At 40.9% G+C, this 21748-nt stretch overlaps 1 protein-coding gene across 1 annotated transcript in view; it reads right to left on the bottom strand.

Annotated features, from left to right (window-relative positions):
- Positions 1 to 2553: 2553 nt before the first annotated feature.
- Positions 2554 to 21748, bottom strand: part of RBM20 (RNA binding motif protein 20) — a 97862-nt gene continuing 78667 nt past the window's right edge. Inside the window, exons 6-14 of the mRNA XM_066554877.1 lie at positions 18385 to 18528; positions 17336 to 17467; positions 15470 to 15549; positions 13978 to 14662; positions 12041 to 12139; positions 9967 to 10636; positions 7484 to 7603; positions 6662 to 6783; positions 2554 to 2777 (exon numbers count right to left, since the gene is read on the bottom strand). Coding sequence (XP_066410974.1) covers positions 2667 to 2777; positions 6662 to 6783; positions 7484 to 7603; positions 9967 to 10636; positions 12041 to 12139; positions 13978 to 14662; positions 15470 to 15549; positions 17336 to 17467; positions 18385 to 18528 — 2163 coding nt within the window. The 3' untranslated portion in view covers positions 2554 to 2666. The remainder of the gene's footprint in view (positions 2778 to 6661; positions 6784 to 7483; positions 7604 to 9966; positions 10637 to 12040; positions 12140 to 13977; positions 14663 to 15469; positions 15550 to 17335; positions 17468 to 18384; positions 18529 to 21748) is intronic.

Below are 21748 nucleotides of genomic sequence, written 5' to 3'. Positions count from 1 at the left end.
AAGTAGTTTGAATCATCTCCCATAAATCCAAAAATAAGCCCCTGGGTAAACACTCATTTTAATTATTCTTCTGCTGCCAGTCAAAATCTCATGGTTACCTGATGCTTTCCCTGCCTGCCTGTATCCACCTGTTGTCTGTTTTCAGAAAGTGTGATTTAAAGCTCTTTGGCCTGGGAAAGTCTTTATTGTGGATTTGTGCCTTGCCTATAATAAAGGCAGTGGACCTGTAGCTTCTGCTGCACTACAAATAAAGAATAATAACAGTGATACTTTTCTTATTTGAGGTTACCTGGGGATAAAGCTGCTGGAGGCATATGACTTTGATATACAGTCAGCTATGTCTCACATCCAATTAAGCTTAACCACATGGTCTAACAAGCTCCCATTAGGCTGGTGAGAGCCCCAGTTTGATAGCAGGGTTAGCTTCAAAGATTTGATGCTTGATTTCCTTCCCTTGTCTTCAGTTTGTGCTGAAGGGCACCAAGGGAACTTCATATTCAGATGATACATGACCAGCTAGAGAGCTGCACTTTAGAAGACAATTGCACAATCTTTACTGCCATTTTCATCATCTTACAGCCTGCAATACAAGCTCTTGTCCTAATGGCCCTGCGCTCAAGTTTCACTGCAATGTGAAAAACAAACAGTCAAAGGAAAACCCAACCCTTGAAGGAAAAATACCTGGTTTGCAATATTGGTGGGTTTTTTTCTTCTCCACAGGGGGAAGAAAAAAACAAACCCTCATACAAAAAAAAAAAAAAAACACCCAAAAAAAACCAACAACAAACCAAAAAAAAACCCAAACAAAAAAACCCACCAAAACCCAAAAAAAGCCCCCACCTAAACAACAATAAAAACTACCCCAAGACTAAAACTAAACTATCTGTTTTAAATGACAGATGGACACTAGTCTTAACATACTTCAAGCCTGGACAAAGGAGGATTTAGGCTGTAATGTTTTTCATTTCCCCTTGTTGTTTGGTAGGCTCTGTCTGAATCTGGGATGCAAAGAATCCCTCAACTTGCAAGAAGCAGGAATTCCAACTATGAAATCTGAACCTACCTCTGGTAAAAATGAGTGGAAAGCACAGGCCATGGAATGGAACAGGGCTTCAGGCAACAACACCAGGCACTTCTGAGAGACACTGCCTGGCTACAGGGTACTTCAGAGAACGAGCACAGCTGCTGGCACAAGACATGATGGAACAAATACTTTGGTGGAAGCAGTTTTGGCAATTTAGCCACTTTGCAATATCATGCAACATCCCTGTCACTCGTAGGGAAAGCTAGAACCTTCTGGGAAACTGTTTCCTCTGCACAACATCTAAAGAGGACATCCAGTACCAGCAATTTTTACAGAACATACTGTGATGAATATTAGAGTCAGGCAAAGAATGGAAATGCCTGCAAATCCCCATCTGCCTAGATTGCACAGGGCATTTTATAAACTCTGGGATCAATCCTGGCAATAGTTGGCATGCGTATTCACTTTAGTACACAAAGCCCTATTGAAATGAACCAGAAACTTGTACAGTGCATTTCAAAGGGACTTTGCAAAATACTAAGCAACAACTGTGCAGAAACAATAGGTCATAATAATGCCAGAGCTGCTGGTGCATCCTGTGTTCTCAGTGCAGTGCTCCGTGAGCCATCAGTTGTTGTATTCACCTTAAAAAATTCAGGGAAATAAAATACAAAAACAATATTAGAATCTGGCATCTTTCCATAAAAACCAGGAAGATTCAACGTTGCCAAGCTGAGGAAAAGCAAGCTTTAAAGAAAACAAAAAGACCCCAAAAGCAAGGATCTTGAATAAAATGTCTAAAAGAGACATGGTCCAAACATGTGGCACTTTAAAAAGCCTCTCATGAGAGTTTCAAGTCTGTAAGACTCAAAGTTGGCACCCTTTAGAATTATCAAAAAGAAGAGTTTCAAACACAACGGTCCCTGGAGAACACCCTGACCACACCATGGAAAATGCTGAAACCAGAGCAGGCTGGCTGTCAGCACGTGCATTTGAACTGCTCTTGCTGTGCTGGCTTCAGGCTCTGAGGTCCCTGGGACAGACTGTGGCTCCCCCAGAATTCACACAACACTGCCAGTGTACAGTCAGTGCTTGACAACACAAACATTTGTCATTTCACCAAGCTCTAAGACATGGAGGTGGGTGCTGATGGGGTTTACATTATGCCATCTACTCATAGTTTTAGCAAAATCTACTTCTTTTATGCAAATCCTACTTCTCACTGGGGCAAATGGCTGAAGATATTTTAAGCAACATTAAAGCCTATAAATAGTCACATCTCCTTTCCTTCCAGCGTCCACTGGAGGATGCTGAGTGCTTCTAAGTACTCCACCTGATCTGACATGTTACATCAGAACTAAAACTTTAAGAATCCCTGAGAATTCTGATTTAATCTAGGAAACCACTCCCAGCACGCAGAGTGTGAGAAAGAATTGCTCCACTTCTAACAGATATGCCAGCATTGCTTCACCGTGGGAAACAGTTTCAGGCATTTTGGTTTTTAATGGCACTCTGGGCATAGATGCATGGAACATGCTCTTTATTTCCCCTCCTCTGTACAGTGCAAATTGACAGTTATATCATAGAAATTAAAAAAAAAAAATCAGCATTCACTCATTACAGCTCTTCCAGTTCATCTGCATCATAGTTTTTTCTTTGCAAAGTGAGGAACGATGCCAGTGTCATCCTGAGACAGAGAACTGCCTTCTTCCTTCATTTTCAGGCTCTCTTCTGCAAGCTGGGATAGATACTTCTGCAATCACATAAAAAAACCAAAGCATTGTTACCAAAACTGAAAATATTCAACACAGGATTCTTTATGCCTCTTCAGAGCTCTACCTCTTCCAGTATCTCAAAAGAAAAGAAAGCACACAGAAGCCCCATTTTGGTGAAAACTCAAGCTAGAAGATATGGCTGTGTCAGGTAAACTAGCTGAATACATGCAGAGCCTCAGAAGTTCAGAGCTTTTACTGTGTGGCATGGGGGGAACTGGTGACAGAACCAGGAGGACTCTACTCCCCATCAGTCTGTGTGATCAGACCTCACCTCTTCTCTACTCCCCTGTGCTACAGGGCAGGAACTAACTCCACTGAGTCAACTGAATTCTGGTGTGTCAGAACATAAATGTGATTTCAGAGTCTTGATTTAAAGTTTTTATATTATATTTTCAGCATGTCCAGCTCAGAGATACACCTTTTGTATGAGAACATTTTGTTTTAAGGGAATAATCACACTCAGTAATAATCAACACAATTTAGCAATTTGGCTAGAGTATTTACCTTTATTGTGTTTCTCTAAGATAAAGCCTTTCACTGCTTTGGGTACTCACTGAGATTTAAAAGAACAGACATGGCCAGTGAGGCTTTCAGCCTTTTGGCAGTGCTCTTAGTTGGCAGAGCTGCACACAAAATGGATGATGAATGGGTATGGGTCTCAAAATAGTGCTCAAACTATTTATTCAAGGTCAGCAGACATAGAAATGGATGGAAAGAAGCTTTTTCAGCAGCAGCTAGTGCAGAGACACCTGGGAAATTCCAACATAATAAGGTAGAGGTATTCTTCTTAATGATTTACACACATCACCTCCATCATACTCAAGAATAACTGATCTACACATTATTAGGATCATAAAACTCCTTTTCTAGCTATTTACTCATTCTGATTTATTTTGAAAAGATCCTTTCACATCACTGCAAAATTTTCTCTAATTGCAGGATTTCCCTAGAGTACAGTTTACTCTTTGGCATCCATGGAGAAGAGAATAAATGAGAAATGGCTGTAAAAATCCTAAGGGCTGTGTTAGAATTGCCACATTCTCTGAGATAAATACAAGTTTTGAATATAAGAGGCTCATCTGAAAGTTACTCAGCAATGGTAATGAATGGACATACCCATGGACTGCACCCTTATTACTCTGACTAGAGAGATTGGGCTGTGGAAATTACACAACTCTCAGTCTTGATCTCTGGGTGCAAAATTCCACGTGGCAAAAAGCCAGAGTAAATGTTACAGTAGTATACAGAGATATAGGGACCATAAAGGCAGGGAGCCGTGTTCTGTACAGCGTGAACTGTAATAAATCACTAACACTTGTCCCTGCATCAGATAACCCAAACTTTTGGGGCTTTTCATGAGCACCGACCAAAATAAGACTGAATTTTATCCACTACCTTTAGCTGATTTTGCCAGCTGTCATGAGTACCACAAACACCAGATTTGAAACTTGAGATTCAGATTAACATATAGCAAAATGGAAGTCAAGCAAAAAATGTATGTTTTTTTCATTTAAATACAAGTTTTGACAAATACTGCATAAAGCCAATAGAAAACAGGATGAAATATTGCACTGAGTTGCCAAGGTAGCTTCCACCAGATGAATGGTAGCTGAAGGAAGTGGAGGAAAGGATGGCAAAAATATGGATTTTTTCGACATGGGAATTGCAGTGTATCCGTAAATACAAATATCACCTGGGAAAATAATTTATTATGATGAAGAGAATTAAAAATTACAAAAAGTCTGCAAGCCTGGCAAAGAAACAGCTGATTTTTTTAATCAGTGATTGGTATTATTTGAGGGACATCATAGTTAGATAAAGTTGACTACTTCAAGACAAAACTATCACCATATAAACAAGGCTTTTGGAAGAAAATTGGCAAACAAGCTGTTCAGTGTTGCATTCAAATCCAAACACTGAACATATATTTTGGATGTGGCTCAAGGAGATCACATGAGAGACAACAAGTAGCAAATCAGCTATAAAAGACTCAAAGCTGTGACACAATTTGGGACACTGTTGTTGTCATTGGATGATGGCATTTGGCATTCAGGAAGGAGAACAGGAACACTGCAGTAGCACTCCCATAGCTGCACTACAGAGTCCCTAGTTCCTACATTGGTGGATACGCTCGTTAACTTGCATCATCACAGGAGAAGCCTCATATTCCTTGCAGAATGCATAAAAGATCATTATGGAGACTAAAAGGGTTCTAGCAGCACAGAACAGTGATTTTAAATTTGCTAAGTTTCCATTTGAGCAGGCAAAAGTTGGACGAGACATTTACTTCCTGTATGTAGCAAGATAAGAGATATGGCTCGACAGAACAGCCTGTTTTTATTAGTGCATTTGGCAGATTTAATTTTAACAGCTTTTATAGTCTTTGTTCTTTTATCTCAAGTCAGTGTTAGCTATCTACCACAGTACTCATGGGAAATGTCTTAATGGGGAAAAAAAGAGGTTATTTTCACACTAAGTCAGTTTTAGTTGGGCCTGTTTCTTACGACTTTAACAAAATAAGTTAGAAAATTAAAAAATAAAAATCCCTCTTCTTTGCATGGAACCAGTTTCCAGGGGCAGGGGCAGGAGCTGCAATCTTTCTTTAGAATGAGTTTCTTAGGGACAGACTTGCATGGAATACACAGCCTGCACTGAGTGGTGCCACCTCTGGTGAATCCCTCTGAGTTTTTTTGTATGAAGCAAAAAAAAAAGGAATGCAAACTTGGCACCTGTTTTTCAAGCTTGCACTTAGAGGGTCCATTATGAGCAAGCATCAGAGCTCTGTAGGAAGCCTTTGGAAGCCAGAGGCCTTTGTATAATTACAGCTATGGAACTTCAGGAAAACCAAGAAGAAAATTCTCCCAGAGAAATTACTTGACTGTGAGTGTCAATGCCTACTAGCCAGCTAAGGAAAGAGAGCTATTACTTGTACAGAAGCAGAGTTACTGCAGTTACTGTGGGCTGAGGGAAGGAACAGAGAAAGGAGGAGCAGCTCTGCTTTGCTCTGCCATGACTTTTGCTAAGAGTATGAGAATGCCAGCACAAGTGTGTGTGTAGTGTACACACCGTGCTCACAGGCAGGGACTGGGGGTGGGAGCCAAGGCGTTCTCCTCTGAGGAGCCCTGAGCACGGGACAGGTAACGCTCAGGCTGTTGTGACTGATTCTATTGATGGTACATCTCAAAAGTGACAAAGGCAGGTCTTTGATTGAACTGCAGGCACACATGGTCTCCCTGTGCTGTTACCAACTGCTGACATGTTTTTGCTACATTCTTATGGAGCAACAAGCACTGACATGCTCCTGCATATCCCGATGGAAATGACCCAGCAGTGCTGCTCTGCACACAGGGAGGGGATTTCAGCAGGTCACAGGAAATGCCTGACAGAGCCCACATGTCACAGAGAGCTGCGAGCTGAAACACGCTGAGAACCCACACCAACACAGAAATGGCTCTGGCTATGTTATCAGACAAATGCCATGTTTAATGCTCCTGATGTTAAGATGTACTGAACACTGCTACTGCTGGGGGGACTCCCAGTGACAGAAACATCTGGACCCTCTGAAACAGGGAATTAAAGATCTGACTTGCATGCTGTGCTAGTCACAAGGACCAAATGTAGATGAGAAGATCAAATTATCACCTGGCCTCATTCTACCTATGATACAGAAGTTGATTTCAAGGACCTGAAAGTGAGAAATTAGCATGCTAATGGTTGGAACTACTGAAAAGTTTGTCTACCTGAATTTCACTTCATCTGAATTCTGTCTACAGACTAAAAACTAATTTTTTATCACATCATCTACCTTACACACAAACCATTCCACAAGCTTGTTGTTAGGTAGCTTCAGGTGTGTTTTTACCTGGAGATTTTTGTAGTGAACAGTACTCCTGCAGTGACTTGTCTTTGCTGTCTCTTCATTTGTATAGAAGAGTCCACAGAGCTTGCAGTAAAACCCAGTTCTAGGCACCACAAATTCCACTCCTGTTGAGAAATTCTGAATTACATTAAAGTGTCAGTTGAAATCCTATCCCTCCCATAATAAACTTGTTTTCAAATAAAAAAACCATGCTATTTAGTTAAATATTAGGAATAGGAAGACTGAATCCTGAATCACTTCTCTGATTTCCCTAATTTTGCAGTATTGAGCTGCACTTTAAAATCTTGTGCATTGAAAACACACCTTTTCTCTTCTCTCTTAGATATACATGCTTTAAAATCTATTTTGTCATAATATTGACTGGAAACTTCACTCTGTAACCTCAAGGGCTAGAAAAGCAATAATACTTTTTAGCAGTAAATACATGTTCAAGTTACACAGATTGCTTTTGAGGATGTACTTCTTCCAGGTGTTTTGCTCATAATCAGTATTTACACAGTAAAGCCAATACTTCTGTTTATACTTTATGCCAAAGACTTTTAAATTACTAAGTCATTTTTCATATGTATTTCATATATAGTCCAAGGGAACTTATTTCATCTCATCAGCTGCCTTTTGCCATTCATTTGGAATGAATTAGCAATGATGTAGAATCAAAAGGCTGTTTCTTTCAACAGCTACCCGTCTGTCATATACTCTGTTCCTTCTCTCCTCACATCTGTTCTGAGAAATAAATAGAGCAAGTAGCCTTAAAGTGACATCTTGTTGTAAGCCCTGGGTATTGCAGTGGGCGGCCCAACGTACCCAGGGGAATGCTGAGCTCGGTGAAGACGTCCTCTTGTTCCCAGCCTGCTGCAGAGGGCCTTTGTTTAGACTCTACCTCCGGGTATTCCAGAGATCTCATTTCCAAGTACCTAGAATTTGCTTAACAAATGAATAAATGTATTGAATGAAAACAGTTTATTAAAGAGACGTTTGTAAGCTTCTTGGGAACACTTTCTGGGTGGATCTATAAATGAAGTAAAATCGGGAGAAAGATGCTTTTCCATTCCAATCAGAGGCCTGTTTAGAGCAGCTCCAGCAGCTGTACTATGGTGTGCAGTCACTCTGATTTCTCCCAGTAGACCATTTTTCTATTTCTAATTTAATGCTAAGTTTAGAGGGGTTTTTGTATTTTAGTCTATAAACAGAGCTATAACATTACACACCTCTGGCAGAAGTGTGGCCTGACTGCAGCTTTGTAACCACATATATTACTGCATGATCAGTGCTGCAGCTGGGCTGACACAGGGGCTGCTGAGAGGGTGGGGCAGCAGGACCTGATGATTACAATTCTCTAAACCTGCCTTTTGTAGGATCCCTGCAACATCATTGGCATCTTCTCCCTGGAGCCACTCCTCTCTCATCCTCACCTCTCCAGGGGATGGTTCTGCTTTATGGCACCCAGCCACTACAAGATTTTGGTTTCTGAAGAGTAGGGATGGGATGGTTGGTCCCTGCTGGCTGACACTAATTGACACAGCAGGAGATTCAAGATGTGTGAACACTGGATTGGTTTGCTGAGGTAGATATAGCCAGTCAAAAGAACAGATGATGTCCCTTCCCATGATTGCTATCATATGAATTATTTTATTTTAAAATAAGAGGAATTTGCTATCACAGAGCTACAGAAATACAGATAAACTGGTCTGATTCCTCTTTTTCAGTCCTTACATCAAAGAACTACCTCACTTGCCCTGACAAAATTTCTATTGCATTGCAAATTTCACCTAAATAAGGGATATATTTTCTCATAAAACAAACATATTTTGCCCAAACCAAACCCTACCTGTCTTTCAAGTCTGTAGTTCAAAGATCTACAGTTTCTGGCTATGAGAATGATTTTTTCTTCACTTTTAAATATGTCTATCGCATGATTTAAAAGACAATAATATAAAATCCTAACTGGTTGGCTTTCAAGCTAACTTTAAACCTACTCCAGGATTCCAATATGCAGCAGAGAACCTGGAAGACCCCCAGTAAGCTGGTAAGCTTAGACACTCAGGGTCTTTGCAGCAACTGAAGTCCCACTTCAGTTGATTTCTGTGCTTTTGAGCTGGCAGCTGCATTTGTAGAGGGCCTAGAGCCTTGGACAGCAGATCCCAGATAACAAGTCCATGTCAGAAACCTGGGAAGCATGAGAGGTCCTGGAGCTTCCAGGCTCCCTGCTGACAAGCTGGAAGCTGAGATGCTGGAAACACTAGTAAATATGCTCTTGAGACACCCAACTCTTTCATCAGCTGGCTGCCCAGGAAGCCCAGGAGAGCCAGCTTTGCCCTGCCCAGTGCCATGGCAATATTATCTCCAAACATGCAAAGTCTGGCAAGGTGTCTTCAGGCCAATCAAGCAAGTATTAAAAACCAATAAGCTTCAAATCTGTCCTGGAGGAAGAAGTTAGCTCAAAATCAGATATTCTCGTGAAATGTTTCCAGCATTACAGTCTCAAAAATCTTCCATCAGCTTCTTTTCAAAAGCCCCTGTCCATCACATGGGCTCTGGCAGCAATTAAAAAAGAGCATTTCTGACCAACATACTCAATGTAGTTTTTCACTTCATCTCACTATGCACAGCCCATTTGCTCAAGTATCATGACAAGGAACTGAACTGACTTTCAGATCTCAACATCCCTTTTTTCCTGACAGCTAAAATATAAATAGGTAACTATGATTACATTTATTGACATTATCTCACAGCACATCCTATCAGTTATATTAAAGGCAGCTTGCAGTAGATAATAGGACATGATAAGGCAAGTCCTGGCAAAAGGCATATATTTGCATGAACAGGGCCTGAGAAATACCAATCTATGCATGATATCCATATTAATAATGCTTCAGTACAGTGTGTAAGAATACCCACCTTGTCCAGGAGCCAGCCAGACATTACAGATACTTTTCTGTTGACCTTCAGAGACTGTCACTCATTTCATTGACAATTCAAAACAAATTTAGCAAGGCACTGAAAGACTTCAGCTAAACTCATGTGAACCTTGACATGACAATTATAGCAGCTTATGCCTTTCAGAAAGCTTGCAAGCTGCTTATCATATTTCCTTTACACTATTCATCTAAGAGGCTCTAATGATTTAGCTTGGCCAAAGGCACTGGGGTTCTTTTACTAAGCTGCTCCAAGGACAAGCCTTGATACTATTAATGACACTTATTCTCGTTAGCAATAAATTTCAGTCTACCCTCAGAGAAAACATGCAAGGCTCTCTGCAGGCTGAAGGGAAAAAAAGCAGTAGTTACCCTTGGGCTCTGGACACTCTTGGCTTCCATGTCTTGTTTCTTCACTAGCGTTTTTAATGAGCATTTCCGTAACTTCTCTGCTCTCAGCTCCTTGTGATCCCATCTGTTTGTAATCATCTATAAATGTATCAGGGAGCTGGAGAGTCTCTTCTTTCAGATGAACAGAAGGTATTTGGTGATCTTCAGGCTCTAAACGAGTGTCAGAGCTCTTATCAATTTTTCCTTCCTTCTGCTGGCAATCAGACTCCTTAGCAGATTGGTCTTCTTTCAATTCCTCTGGCTTCTGTTCAGGGTCCAGATTTAGCCTTGATGCTTCAGTTACAGCATCATCATTATCATCATCCTCATCATCTTCCTGACAGCCACTAGAAGCTGCACTGCCCTTTGCTGTTATGAAGTTTGTTTCTAAAGCTTTATGGGCAAATTTGTCTTCACTTCTTGTTAAATGGCTGTGATCGTTTTTCAGTTCTAACATGGTTGACATACAGGCACACATTTCTGAAGCAGCTTTATTTTTTTGATCAACTGGGACTATTTCTTCAAGCTCAGTTATATCAGGCTCCATAATTAAATCATCTTCTCCCACTTCATCTACTGTCACTAATTCTTCCATGTTAGCAGGATACCAGGTCTCACCTTCTATTTCACTTCCACTCTCCCAGTCTCGGTCCTGTCACAGATGCAAAACATTTGAGAGATTGGTGATTATAGATAATCACTGTAAAAAGTGGTCCTTGAAACAAGGAAGAACCTTGATATGGCCATGTCTAACTCCTCTTGTGTTTTAGTTTCGAAGTGTGATATGCCTTGGTGCTGTGATTTTAAATCTTATGCACAAGGACAAAAAATCTCTTGAATTATCACATAAACTTCTCTTTGTGAAGATTCTGTAACTGTCTTGGGGATTGCAGTCTCTCCAGTCCCCTGCTTCTTGCTTTTCTGTAAGCAGTAGAGCAAGGCACAATGTGTTACACTTTGTTATGCAATTGATGCTACTATATGATCCCCTTCCTCTGCCTCCTTCTCAGTGCAATGAAAATATATTGAACCCCATTTGAGCCACTGTGGCTTTGACTCTTTCCTGGACCAGGTCCTTTAAATTCACATGGTGACTGAGAAAATATGGCTTCCTTCTGCAGTCATTTCCTTCCACCAGCAAGATCCCTCTGGCAGGGACTGTGCTGGGAGCCACTGGCCTAAACTTTAGGAAAAAGCAGGTTTACAGTTATACCCCAAAGCACATATTCTGAAATACCTGATATGTGCAGTTTCAGACGTACAGGACTTAGGCACTAATAGTGGACTTGAGAAGTCTTAGAATTAAAAGGTATACCTTACTTTTAAGACACACTTGCATCTTAGACTTCAAATCCCAGACTCCCTGTGTACACACAATCTATTAATAATCTGTATTCTCCTCCTGTTTGGCCATTCCCACACTTCCCCTCCTAGAATCCTAAAACAGCATGAAAACTCTGTGAGCTGGCACTGCTCTTGCCAGGAGATCAGTTTTCTGCAGCAACAGATATCAATATCTTCCATATTTGACCATCAACCCATGACCCTACAGAAATGAAGCTGGAGGAATTCCAGGGACATTGCTGTCCTCGATTGCAATGCAGCAGTAGGGGTGCTGTAAAGGCATTATTTAATTAAAACCAGAAACAATCAGAAGACTGCTATCTATAGTTCATAAGGCAAATGTTCTAAAAAGTATTCATCTTAGTCCCCTCTTTCCCCACTAACTGACCACATCTCCTATTTTTGGGCACGGTTTGCAAAGTTACCCAGTTCACTTGAGCATACATTCCTCACAGCTGCCACTGCCAAGCGCTATGTATGTGAAGCAATGTACATGAGCAAAGAGTAACTAAAAAAAGAGTTCTGGAGACTTCAGGAAAAGCTGTCCCTTAAAGCAGAGGTCAAGATAAGGCAAGCTAATTTAGACAACCTCCTTCTCCAACCCCTTTATGTGGTTTTTCATGAGGGGTTAATATTTCATTTGGGAGAATGTTCTACCAAACCTGAGGTTTCAATCATTTTCTAAAAGAAGCTACACCAACGTGTCACCAACCTTCTCTTTCCTTGTGTTTTCCAGAATCTCTTCAGATTCTTTTCCTTGTTTATTATCTGAAGGTGAGCTCTTCACTGGAACTTGCTCCTCTTTTTCAAGCTAAAATAAATACATATACATGTATACAACACACAGTGGTGCTCTAGTATGTTTCTATTCTGGGTTTAGAGAAGCAAAGTCACTCACAAGGTCACATTCTTTATTTCTAAAGTTTATGCAAGTCAACTAGGCTGTGGGAAAAGACCCAACAATAAATTCCGTTAGCAGAGCTGTACAAATAAGAATTAAGAAAAAGAATTTTAAATGAAATTAGAGGTGTAATTTATATCACAGAATTGGCTGAAAGACAGGTGGGGGAGAATGTCAATTCATTAAAATTTCCAGCCTCCACTCTTCTGTTCTCTACCCACATTTGTTATGTTGGCTCAGATGTGGTAAGGAGAGCAGCAGTGTTAAACTCTGCAGAAGACCTCGACTGTTTTGTTTATTGACACAGGACCAGTTGAAAATGGAATTGGTTGTACAGTTCATACTTGGGAAGAGCAAAACCACAATACTACCTTGTATTTAGTAAAAGAGGGACAAAGCAAAAGTGAATCCAAGACATACTAAGGTATTTTTTCCTTCTAAAATAAATTACTAGCAACAGTCCCCAGAGAAGTCTGTCTTTAGCAAAGCCACTGTAAAACAACTTGGAAAACATGCAGAGGAGTGTGATTTAGGATGTTGTCTGACATTTCTCTCTGACGTCTCCTCCCAAGGAACCACACATCATTGTAAAATACCAGCCAAAGGAGAAAGATGATAAAAGGTGGTACAAACATGCTTCTCTATGGCATGAGGCAGTGCTGCTGCTGGTTACAGACTAGTGAGTTACAAATTGAGGAAATTCCACCAACTCAGCCCCACAGGAGAAGAAGGTCAGCTGGAAACAACTGACAATGGCCCTGGCAGCACAAAGGCACAAGCGAGAGATGGAGCCCTGGTCAGCCAAGCACCTCTGCAGCCTCCTGTGCCAACAGACCTGGGGGTGGATGGCAGCAGCTATCCCTGGGGGACTCCAGGGGTGGCAAGGTGGCCAAGAGCCAGTAACCAGATCCCCAAGGGGTGGGGATGTGAGTATGGGCTGTACTGAGACTGAGCAAATGAGGTATCTGGATGTGTTCCCCCTCCTACTTCTTCCCAGTGGAGAATCAAACCCACAAACATTGCCACTTTACCACTGGAAGTATTTCTCCAGAGATTGCATAATTTTATAGGTGAGCTGATTCAGTGGTTTCTGTCATGGGAAGAGATTTCTGCCAGAACATTGAAGGGAGTGGTGCGAATTATCTCTGCCAGCCACAGCTGAGGGTAGGCATACATGATTAATTGCTCTGTTGAGTTATCCAGAAAGAAATGTTACTCATTAAAAGTTCATTCCCCATTTTAATAGTATAGCAACCACTTCCCTGTATAAATACTGTGCACCTCTGTAAAGTATCACTTAATTTCCAGATAACTCAATCCTCCTCACTGGCAGCAGAAGCAGGTGATGGATGCAGAAAGAGCAGCTATGGGGCATTCTGCACAGAGTTAAGAGGAGGACAATTGCCTCTTCACACGCAGCCTGCATGCAAATAGCAGACTGTCACTTGGTTTCATTTTCAGCTGTCTGCCCCATCCCCTCATTTGTTACCCAAGGGTTCTATGCTAGACACAAAATGATAATGTCCATATACGCACAAGAGTGCAATAGATCTGTATGGTCTGGGCAAAAACACAGACAAGATGGCCTCCCAAGACTTCTTCTATGACTACATTCCCTAATTTTATAATGGAAAAACATTTCATATTGCTGGCATCACACCCACAACAAATTCTCTAAGATATTTCAGAAAATGTATTACTTCACCACTTACACATCTTCTTACATATACTTTTAGATCTCTATTTACCTCGTTCTCAGGTGGTTTGGTTTCCTTTACATCATTGCCTTCAGCAGTAGTATCTTCTTGGTCTTTTTCAGCTTTCTTCACCTTATTCTTATCACTTTGTTTTTGCCTGGAGCCCTCAGATGCTTTGCTGTGCTTCTGTTCAGCTGCCTCCTCCCTTGCAGTGTCCTCACTGTAAGAATGCCTGCGTTCCCTTAACTTTGCCTCTTCCTTCCTCTTAGATCTCCCAGGTAAATCCTGCAGCTGCCTCTGAAACTTGTCAGATTTTGACTTTGAGGATTTTCGGTAATAGTCATCTTCCCTGTTCTTGTAGCCAGACAAAGGGTGAAGGGAACCAGGGGAACCAGTCTTTAAATATTTTTCTCGGTGTCCTCTGCCTCCTTCAAGCCGTTCATCCAAATCAAACTTGTCCAGTTGTCGGGAATAATGTTTCCTCTCGTGTACCCACGTGTCAGTCCTGTCCCTCTTCTCGTCCCCATTCTCTCGCCATTCTCTGCTATCTCTCTCCTCTTCCCGTCGAGAGTAGGGGGACTGATCCCACGCGTCTCTCCCATTTCCCCAGTCGGTCCTGCTGGTCCCCAGCGGGCTGTGTGGTGAACTGCAGGAGGTGAAGCTGGGCGTGTGGGACCGAGGTGACAGCGAGCGGCTTATGGGGCTGCGGGAGCGGGGCCTCTCAGTGCCGTACCTGCTGCAGGGGGAAGAGGCAGCTACTGTAACTGGCTGACCCACTGCTGTCTACCAATTCTTGTACACTGGAAGCTCGTGGGGACTGCCCCGGGGACTGTGGACCTGAGACCCCAGGCCTTTCACAGACATTCACTGCACAGCTGCAAGCAGTGAACAGGAGAAAAGGCAGTGTCATAGCCACTGAGCTTAACTAAATCCCCACAGAACTGTCAAGCATATATTCATTCATTCTTAAAAGCATCTCATAAGGGTTTAGCATTAAAAGCTTATAATATGTTAATACCTTTACAATGACCCTAATGCATATACCCTTAATACTCACTCAGCTAGGGCATCTCTGACACAAAAGTGACAAAGGCCACCTGTTTAAAAGAGATGTTTTAGGACTGTGATTCCTCTCGCATTTTGCTGAAAGTTCCAGAAGTCAAAGAGATCAGAAATGTACCCAAATACATTTTAATCTGAACTGCCTCCTTCCCACTTGGTCTCAAAGCACCACCAGCCTTTATGCTTTTCAATCAACAGGGAGGAGAGTGGAAAAGTTTCATTTTTATGCTCTTCACATGCCAGACATACTTTCTGAGACATAATCAGTAAGAAAGAATTATTTTCATAACATGCACAGTTTCAATTGGATCTCATTTTACAGGCCCTGTACCAACTATTGAACTATATAAAATATATACTATTTTATAAGTGAAATCCCAATTAGGAAAGCAAATTAAATACAAGAGGGAAGCATACAGACAATGCTCCTTCTACCTGTAGATTTACAGACTTCCAATTCCAAACTTTGGAGAAACTTTACCTGTCCACTTCACGCAGCAGATCCCTCTCCCTCTGTGAGTGGATGTCCTGGATTATAGCAGCCACATTCTTACCTGGTTTCTAATAAAAACAAAGACATTGTTTACCATGCTGTTCTACTCTCCAAGCTGATACAGGTGATTTGTCCTTCAAGAAACAGTATCCATGCTTCACTCAATTATTCTAGAACTAGAAATACTTAGTTTCAGGGTTGTGGTTACACTCTCTTTTGCAGTTGCCCTCTCAACAGCACGATCAAAGCAGTAAAATGATACAAACGGAAAATTTGCTCCATTACGTTGTAGCAGTCTCTCCTCATATTTGGCTGCTCTAACAGGCTTTGAAAACCAGCTTGTTTTCAAACCTTGTTACACAATCACTACAGAGCATTTTCTAGGAACTGGATCTAAGAGGAAACAAACCAGACAATTTTTCTGATACAGAATCAAATATGTACAGCAGATCTGATCCTCTAGGTATGAACTGCCTTCTCTTGATCTCAGAGTTATTCATTCTGGATTATAGCTCTAAAGGACTATGTTTAGACAAGGAGAGCTTCAGACAAGCTAAGTGCAAGATGTATCCTGGGGTGTTGATTACTCCTAGGTAGGATGCCCTACACAGGCTGGAGTGCTCACAATTCCTCAAACACTTGGAGCACACACAGATGAGCAACATAATCATGCAGGAACTCAGCAGTTTGTAGCAGTATATGCTAGCTCATGCATATTTCCTTCTTGGTATTTTTATTTGCTTTCTTTCTTTTGCAAAGCAAAATAATTCCATGACCTGAAAAACTGTAATTGGAAAAGCAGAAAAATCTTCCTGGAAACTAGGCAAACTATCACATTCTCCTGGGTAACTCCTGCCTCTCTGTCAAGATGCACAATCTCCACCACCAAACATCTGAACCCCTCCCTGCGCCACATTAGGCAAGTCTGCCCTGATTTATGAACTTTTGGCAACTCATTTTAAGTCTCCTTAAGCTAGTCTACACATACAGGAGAGAAAGAGGCTTTCTAAAGGTCAAGCCAAACTATCCGAGTTCCTTTATATTTTTTTCCCCAAGGCTCATAAAGGACTCTTAACATTAAATTGGAACATTACAGAGCTGTTCTACAAAATAACTTTGTGCTGTGTTAGGTAATACAATATGGAGCTCTTAAGCTCTGCATTGCCAGTTCTGGTCCAAGTCACCATGAAATAAAATTACTCTCTTAGCATTACATGACAGTATATAAGCCTCTATAAATACTTTCACAAGAGCAGTGATCTCTGGACATCACTCAAGTGTCCAGAACAGAAGTGTCACACACTCTACAGAAAGTCTAAATAATATTGCTCTGGTTTGACTCTCTGTTAAAAGAAAAAAAAAACCAAACCTCTTGCTTTATAACTTAGGTCATTCACAAGAAATAAAAAAAAAAATCATTATTATGTTTAATCCTGTTACCACTGCTTGGTGTCAAGACTGCTATGGCTCAGGCATGGAAGCAGTGAAAAAAGTATTGTTCTGGGCTTAATGCCTGACTAAAATGATAGAACCATCTTATTTTCGCTGAAATGTTGTATCTTACACATGGCTTTCTTAGACCAAGGAGTCTGCTCACAAGGAAGTTCAGAAGGGATTTTTGAAATAATGGTATGAAAGGATCATAGAAAATAGGGTCTCTTCCAAGAGTTACAATTTAGAATAAGAGCAAGTGTAAAAAGATCAATAATATACACTGCTTAATTTATCTTTATTTCTTTTCCCATCATATTGAAGCATTAATTAGAAATCAGTAATCAGCAAGAATCTTTTAAAATGTATTCTCCAGATGTGCCATGGAAACTCATATAATTTGATCAAGAATGACCATCTTACCTTCAGCTGTAATTCCTTGTATCTTTTAGACATCCTAATAAGTAACTTGTCATCATTTATCATAGCAGGTTTTTCTTTGTAGTACTGTACCATGGCTTGAGCTGCTTCACTGTAAGCCATTTCCAGAAAGGCCTAGCACAAATGGAGACAACTTTACAATCTATTACATAATTAAGAATACAAAGTAAAAGAGAGAAAAGGCAGCACAATAAATTTTCTCTGGATGCTTCTCATGCAAAATGTCTTGATAGTACAAAATTGGGTAGCTTTCCAGGCCTGAAGCTGAAATGATAATACTCAGTCCATTTCTCATCCTTTCTTAAATTGCAAATAATGGTTTCAAACCAGCTATTAAAGCCAATATGTCACCCTAGAAGATGGTTCAGTTAAAAATGAAATGACTGGTATCTATTCTTCCTTGACTGGCAGTATTCAAGGCCAGGCTGGATGGGGCTCTGAGTAACCTGTTCTAGTGGAAAGTGTCCCTGCCCATGGCAGGGGGTTAGAACTAGATGGTCTTTAAGGTCCCTTCCAACCTAAACCATTCTATCGTTCTGTGATTTTTACATATTACAACCTCAAACATTTTCCACCAGCATGGATTCTACATCCATCCATTTTGTCTGCTGTGAGAGAAGATATTCTATTCTTACCAGATTACACCACTGGTACACTTAAGATACTTAGAGTATACTAAGCTACTATAAAGAATAAGAGAAGTCTGAAGTAACCCTAACAAATGGCTGAGAGAAGGCAGGAAGTAACTCACTTTTTAAAAAAATTAGAAGTACAGTTTCACAACACTTTTTCATTGAGATTGCCAGGATTTTTAAACAAGAACTTGTTTAGATATGGTCATGTTTACATCCTCATCTAATTCAGTGACCACCAACTTTTTTTTCGCTTTGAGAGCAGACTTTATGTATTTAAGTTTCTATTACTAAATCAGAGGTTTCCCCCCAAAGACTCTGTCCTCATGTTTATGTCTTCATATCTTTATGTCTTTATGCCATCAGATGTCAACACTGGTACCCCCCAATGTACAGTACCTGATTAGTAGATTTCATGAGGATATAGTTGGTGACCTTTCCAAATGGGAGGCCCAGGTTAATGACATCATTCTCTGTGCAGCTTCCCTCGGGGAGGTTGCAAATGTGAACAACTCGACCCAATGTAGATTTCCTCTGGGGAAACTGGGGGAAAAAAACCCAACTCAGACCAGTTTTTTTATGTTAGATATTCTTTCCACTGGATAACATCTTACATTTCTGCAAAAAAATTAAAAGCTCTGCTCACCTGCTATTAAGAAAAAATATTCTTTAAAACTTGCATTTTACAATCCTGGTTTAGAAGTACAAATGGAAATGGAAATGTTTAGCTGCAGTGCAATGTAGTCTCCATCCCTGGACTTTGCAAAGTCCAGAGAGGATTTCTAGAAGGCAGATACCTCCTTCAAACAGGATCAACAATACTCCTGCAAAAACTAACTACTCACTGCAGTCCTTGCTGAATTTATGGATATTGGAAATCACTACATGGGTGTTCAGGATAGCAGGGACTAAATTTAAATCCTTCTTCATGGAACACACTGGGCCTGGCGTAAAAGTGATCCCACCTGACTTGTGAGAGGACACACAGCTGTACCTGGGGTTAGAAAACCTGCTACTTCCCCCTGGGGGCACAGTGAGCAGTGGAGATGCAGAGAGGCAGAGCTCCCAAACTGGGCTGGCAAAGGCACAGAGCACTGGAGTAGTGATCACTTCCCAAGGGTGGAAGTCTATTTTGGAGTGCTGGGGCAGTTGCAAAAGAGCTGCCCATCTCCCTGGCATGGGAAGCAGGCTCTACACTCCCTGTGCAAAAGGCATCAGCCAGAGAGAATGTTAATTTACCATAGCTAATGACAAGCAAAACGTCACTCACACAGGATTAAATCTTTCCAGACTACCTCCATGTTTATGAACTCTCCATTAGGATTTTACTGAAGAAGTAACTCTACCTTCAGTTAAAATTGTGCCATTCAAGGGAAGATGCAAATCATGTAATCTTGTGGGATCAAGTTCACCAGAGCCATCACAAACGTTTGGCTTGTCAGCAAGTCCACAAGTTACAGAGCTAATGTTATCTTATTTACACCTCCATCCTGTTGCCTTCCCTCCAGACTTCACCACTTAACCATTTCTGTATTTTTGCTGCATTAGAACCCTGCATTACACAGTGATCTGCTACTGAGATTGCATCTCACAGAGCTCACTCAGCTGCATAAGGTAAGTCAAAGAGAAGTGCAAAAGTCCAGAAGTTAGGTTTTTATTCTGGCAGAAAAATAACAAAGACCTGATCCTGAAAAAAAGATGAAGCAATTCAACTCCAATTGAACAGAAAAGGCAGTGATGTCTGCACACATCTGGCAAGGCAGCATCTAGCACAGAGTAGAAGAACACTACTACAGCTAGAGGAAAAGGAAACATCAAATGCAGTCCCATTGTAAGAACACTCCAGGTCACCAATCACCTTCTGTTTGTTTTGTTAGATCTGTTAAAAGATGGTATGTAAGAGTCTATTGGACTCGAAAGGCTCAGCTCTTCAGAGCCTTGGCTCCAGAGCCCACGTTCCCACACACAGCCCTCAGTACATTAAATCAAACAACTGTAAGACATTGCCACTTCCCCACAATTGGCAATGGCTTAAATGAAAATGCTATGCCATAAACCTGCTGTAGTTCTTGATTAAGAAGTGGTCACATACTCGTGCCAGAAGTCAACAGGCTGCACCAAGCAATAATCTTGTCAGCTGATTGCAGTTAAACTGGATCCATTCATTAAACAGAGCTGTAAATCATGGCCAGAAAAGGAATATACACCTTCCATATCTACAATCAGGAAGTTAGAGGAGCTGTTGCATGCCAGGTGTTGCATGTAATTTTCAGTAAGACTCAAAGTTAACTTTCTTGGCAACCAGCATCTGCCAGGGGTTACTAATGCAGCTGCATGGCTATTAAAAAAAAAAAAACAAGTCTAAAAAAATATGTACAACAGCAAAATGCACCTCATACTATTTACAATATTATTTCACCTATCCAATTTGGTGATTTTTTATTACAGCTGTTTTCTTACATTTGTTGTTGTTGCTCCTTGCTTTTCAAATTCTTTATCCCTTTCTTGAGCTTCACATGAAATTTTTTCTAAAGATCGTAAGAAACTGCCAATCTCATCCCTCCAGTGCTAATGGCTCACCACGCCCAAGTGAAGACTGGTAGCACTTGCCTTTTACAGAGGGATAGAGTTATTTGCAGATGGACAGCACAGAGCAAGCTCTTCCAGAAATCTGAACACTTTGTTTATGATTACATGCAGGGTCAAGTGTAATCTCCTACTGCTCAGTTAAATGGCAGCAGCTTAGCTGAAAGTGAATACTACCATGCAAAGGTGTAATAAATTATAAGCCACCTGGGTTGCAGAGTGAATGACAGCTGGCAAACTCAGTCTTAACACCTCTAATATAGCTCCCTGTTCATCCAATAGGCTTCTGAAGAAAAAAGGGATTTACAGCATCCAAGAAAATCAAAGTTATTGTTTCTCTTATGTCTCAAAATACTGCAGGTCATTCAGAAGAGGACTTCTTCAGGCAGCTTAAATGATAAATAGTGACAGATTCTAAAGCGAAATGACACTGGTATTAGCAGTGATTTCATTTGTTGCGAAGTTGACAGACATGATGAAAAGGAACATTCCTCTGCACCCACTACTAGTCCACCTCTGACCTTGGAGGCAGCTGTCATGAGCAGCTCTGCTCTTTGCTGGCCTGCACTCACAGTGCCTGTGACAGGCAGAAGCTGAAACCCCTTCAAATAACCTCTTGCACAGTAAAACTGCACTGTAGAAAATTGGCCGGATTAAGGGAATCTGGGTGAACTTTCTGCAAGCAGTGCCTGATGTGAACTGGAGTGCCACAGGGACACAACTCAGCCTGGCTTTTCTGAGTGTCTGAGACCACATCAGGAGAGATATATACATAAAAGTTAACAAGGTGAAAAGTTGAACCCCTGGATTATTGCTGCTATTCCATCAACGCCCTAACATAAGTCTTTGGTGTGTCCAGCTCTAGTTGTAGCCTTCTGATATGTGATGAGTTTCATTTTATGAGTTTCATAACCCTAATAACTTTGTATTTTCATTATGAATATGGTTTGCTTTTATTTGCCTTTTTTTTTTCTCTTTTAAAATGTTTCTGCTTTGTCAGTGTAAGAACTCCTTTTAATGTTGGTTCTTTTTTCTGGCATTTTTTGACTACAGAACTAGGAATTCAAGTGTGCATTAGAGCAATATAAAACTGGGTACCTGTGCTGAATGCAGGGCAGGGACTAATAAACCTAAACCGTGGAAACCTCCACATCAAAACAAACTTGCTGAAAGGCCA

This window comes from Molothrus aeneus, chromosome 8 (assembly GCF_037042795.1).
Source record: "Molothrus aeneus isolate 106 chromosome 8, BPBGC_Maene_1.0, whole genome shotgun sequence".
Lineage (NCBI taxonomy): Eukaryota > Metazoa > Chordata > Aves > Passeriformes > Icteridae > Molothrus > Molothrus aeneus.
This window is presented reverse-complemented; position numbering and strand designations above follow the sequence as displayed.